Consider the following 4,667-nt stretch of genomic DNA (forward strand, 5'->3'; position numbering starts at 1 on the left):
TAGCAAAACAGATGCTGCATGGAATACGTTGAGAACAAACAAATAGAAAATTTCAAAATGTTTTCCCTTTGTTCCCTTCGACCGCAAAATTTTTTTTAACAAAACAAACAAACAAACAAACGAACAATCGGTGAACGCCTTTTCGATAATTAATTATTATTATTATTATTGTTATTTTACAGATTTTATCCTTTCGACAAAATGTCTTGCGATGATGAATCCGGAAATTCTTTTCCATTTATCGACGACGACGACGACGGCGGCGGCGTCGATGACGTCAACGATGACGTCGACACCGTCGACGATTTCCATTACAAGTTAAACATAATCGAAAAATACAAGAATAAAAATCGTAATATCGAAATTAAAAATCAATCATTCTCGAATGAATTCATAAATAATCCTCCTCCTACTATCGCACCATTGGCTTACGAAAATGATTTATCAGACGACAAAACCGATGATAATAATAATAATAATAATAAATCCTCGGTTGGAAATTCTCGGGATTCGACGATATTAAAATTAGTCGTTAGAGGATGGAATTCGACGATAAGCATTCAAGGTTTGGATAAAAAATCAAACATATCCTTTAATAGAAAAATCGTACAAGGTAAAAAAAAACAAACGACGACAAAACCGACGGTGACGACAACAGGGAAAAACGTCGAAAACGTACAAACGAATAATTCGATAAAAGAATCGACGAAGAAAAAAAAATGGAAAATGTTAACGAAATCAATAATATCGAAATCGAAAAAATTCGATAAAAAATCAGACGAAAGATATCCGAAATACGTTTTATTAAAAAACGAAGAAGAGGAAGAAGCAGGAGGAGAAGGAGGAGGAGGAGAAGGAGGAGGAGGAAGAGGAGAAATCGACGAGAAAAAAAAAATCGTGGCAGGATCATTATCGAACCCGAATGAAAAAACGACGAAGAGTAAAAAAATAATAGAAATAAAAAAAAATAAAATGATACCAACGAAAACGACAATCCCTAATAAAACCCCATCAATTAATGTTAATTCAAATGATGTTGAGGAAATATGGAAAACCGGAAGTGAATCTCAATTGATATTTAACGTAACGAGACGTTCGTCGTCTCAGGGTCGAGTTTTTAACGAAATCGAAAACGTATTAAAAGAAGCATTGAAATTATGTCCGGAAGTTAAAGCCACGTTCGATGTATTTAAAAACGATGGAAAAAATAAAATCGAAAAAAAAAAATCGGTTCCCTTCTGTAATACGTCATCGTTAAATCCTCCCGGTAAAAATAATAATCGATATACCGGAAATAAAACGAATACCGAAACGGATACACGTCATAATAATACTCAAAATGATGATGACGTCAAAAAAAACGGTGAAAAAAATCAAAATAATCATTATGATAAAGTAAATGATGATGTTGAATTTTCCGAAAGGAAAAATACAAACGAATTATTACCGGAAACGTATCAACCGGAAAAAGATTTTGATAATTTACAATTTGGAATATTATCAAGTTTTTTTTCATCTCCTATACTCATTATGAAAACTTGCAAAGATGAAATTTTTAATAATAATAATAATAATAACGATGAATTTGAAGAAGCGAACGCTCTACGAGGTAAAAAAGATAGAAAAAAATTTCAATTTCCGCACAATTTTTTGGCGGGAAAATTTAAATTTTTCGTATTTTCAGAAACTTCGACGAATGATGACGTCGAGACATTACCATCGACTTCGAATATTTTATTAAAATCGAAAATTTATACAAATGATGATGATGATGATACTAAAAAAAACGTGTCATTAGACGATTGTCCTAACCGTTTACCCGTATCAGATGAAAACGACGTGACGAAATCAGAAGAGGAAACGGAAACAACGACGAAATATTACTGCATACGTACGTAGTAAGACTCATCTCGCAAATTATAAAAAATTTTTTTTTGCTGTAATTTAACCGAGGGAGGGGGAGGGGGAATTTTTTTCTTAACGACAGCAAATTTAATAAAACTTAAATTTAAAAAAATGTCTCGAGACGAATTATTGAATCGCCTACGAAGAAGAAGAAGAAGAAATTTATCGCGCACACGCATTTTTTTAAGAAAAGCCAATAAATCATCAATTTTCCCTTTCTTTTTTTTAGATACAGAAACGGAAGCTGGAAAAAATCGTGATGATGACGTCACATCGACAACAACAACAACTACTACCACGACGGAATTCACATTAAAAACCGATCAAACGGATGATAATTTATTACTAACTAAAACCGGTTATAAAGTTTCCGATCAATTATCGAAATTATCGTTAAATTTTTGTCAAAATAATAAAAAAAAAATTATCGTCGATGAAAAACCGGAAATGGATAATATCGAAAAATTAAATGATAATGATAATAATGATAATGATAATAATGATAATGATAATAATAACGTGGTTATAACATTTAAAATGTGCGGTAAAAAAACCGTGAGTGTAATTATTCCAAACGACGATTTAAATTTTGTTATAAAAAATAATAAAAAATCCGGGATTAATATTAATTTTAATAATAACAATAATAATAATAATGATAATAATGATAATAATGATAATGATGATAATGATAATACTGGAAAAATCAATCGGGATGATATGACGAAATTTATTGCTGATAAGAACGATTTATGGTGGGATCCCGATAAAAATGGTTCCACGATGATGATGATAAAAAAAAATGATGGCGGCGATGGCGACGGCGATGACGACATTTTGAAAAAAGGTTTTTTTTTAATCGTTCTTGGATATTATTTACACTTGCACTTTTCCCTTTTCTACCGCCACGTTTTCCAGAAAAAAATAAAAATAAAAATTTTTTCCTCCCCTTTTTTTTTTTTTTACAGATTCTGGAAACATCAAATTGTCAATAATCGATAATAAAAATAATAATAATAATAATAATAATATAGTTTTATCAATCGGAAATGATAATAATGATAATGATGATGATGATAATAATGATGAGAAAAAAATTCAAATATCGAAAAATGAAGAAGAAAAAGTTCTTACGAAAGAAGCCAACGTTGGAACGGATGAAAATTTTTTTTTGGCTGGAGGAAATTTTCCACATTCGAAAGGTGATTATCGTTTTTTCTTTTTCCATTTTGTCGTGCCTGGAAAAGCACAAATATTAGGGGGAGGGTTGTAAATCGTTATGCGTGAATTCGACGAGAGGAGGAGGAAGGGAAGGGAGCAGAAACGCAGTTAAAATTTTTTTTTTATCCCGTTTAAAATTTTCACGTGGGCGTTTTTTGAGTTACAAAATTTTCGCAGGGATTTTATCCAGTTTTTTTTTTTTGTTAATTTATGATGATGATAATGATGACGATGACAGACAAACGTATAAAAAATAAAACATTAAATGACGTCATCATGTTTTATATTTTTATTGAACATGGGTGTTGTTGTAATTAAAACAAAAGCGGAACCCGATTCGTTTGAAATAATTTTTATATCATCACCATAATCATCATCATTATTACTATTATTTGTTTAATTGAAAATATCGTTTGTGTCTTCTGCTAGATTTTCATAAACAATAAAAAAAAATAAAAGTTAATTATGTTTCATTACTCTTGATGTTGTCGTATTAAATTTCTTTTTTTTTTTTAATTGTCGCGTTTGTTTTTGTCGATTTGAAAAAAAAAAAAAAAAACGGTTTTGTGATTTTCATTAAATGTCGTTTGTCGTCGTTTGTTTTCAATGAATTTGTTTGTAGATCAACCGAAAAAAAAAAAAATTCTTTCGTACCCGTGAGAATTTTTCTATAAGTTTTTTTTTATGCGGGTCATTCGATACGTTATCATTATCACCTTCGGAATTTCATTTTTCTTTTCCGAAAAATGTTTTTTCCATTGAAAAAAAAAAATCTTATCACATGCACCCGGAAATGACGTAATTAAATGAAAAAAAAATGATAAATCGAATAAAAAAAAAAAACGAAAAAAACGTCATCGAATCGTCACAATTTCATCCATTTTTGTTTTTAAAGGGAAGGTTTTGTTGTAAAAATCAGGCGGCACGTAGGTAGGATTTACGACGACGACCCCCCTCCTTCTCCCTGTCCCCCCAAAGAAAAAAACGTGTCTTGTTTAAAAATTTTTATTAAATTTTTTTTTTTTTGTTTTTACAGTTGAAGAATGTACGAAAAATCTTTCTCCTCGTAAGAGTCATTTATTAAAAAATTTAAAAGAAAAACTTAAATCCGATAATAATAATTATCATTATCATCACTATCATCATGTTTTTCCGGATGATGATAAAATAATACGGGAATTTATGGAAAATGAAAAAATTCATTTCGGTGGAATTTTTTTACTTCAAAAATTCGATCACAAATCCGTCGATGACGAAAAATTTAATAAAAAAAAATCATCGTGTCAGGTACGTACGTCAGGTATGTTTCCTTATCATCATCATCATCATCATTATTACATTATTCCTTTTTTCAGACACTTTCAACGCTCACAACACGTAAAAACGCGGGAAATATAAGAAAAAATGATGACGTCATTGAAAAATTAAGAGAATATTATTGCCAAGATTGCATGGCGACGATGAGAATTTTCGAAGATGAAAATCCATCCGTTAAAACCATGATCGATAAATTCGAAACAATCATTCAACTTAAAAATTAA

General features: G+C 30.2%; 1 protein-coding gene across 1 annotated transcript; it reads left to right on the forward strand.

Annotated features, from left to right (window-relative positions):
- Positions 1-201: 201 nt before the first annotated feature.
- On the forward strand, positions 202-4,667 carry Phum_PHUM067000 (uncharacterized protein; the record flags this gene model as incomplete). Its single annotated transcript, XM_002423510.1, has 6 exons — positions 202-1,609; positions 1,685-1,891; positions 2,135-2,449; positions 2,874-3,107; positions 4,163-4,413; positions 4,482-4,667. 6 exons carry the CDS (start codon positions 202-204, stop codon positions 4,665-4,667), a joined length of 2,601 nt encoding a protein of 866 aa, XP_002423555.1.

Source organism: Pediculus humanus, genomic scaffold, assembly GCF_000006295.1.
Source record: "Pediculus humanus corporis 1103172107416 genomic scaffold, whole genome shotgun sequence".
Taxonomy (NCBI): Eukaryota; Metazoa; Arthropoda; class Insecta; order Psocodea; family Pediculidae; genus Pediculus; species Pediculus humanus.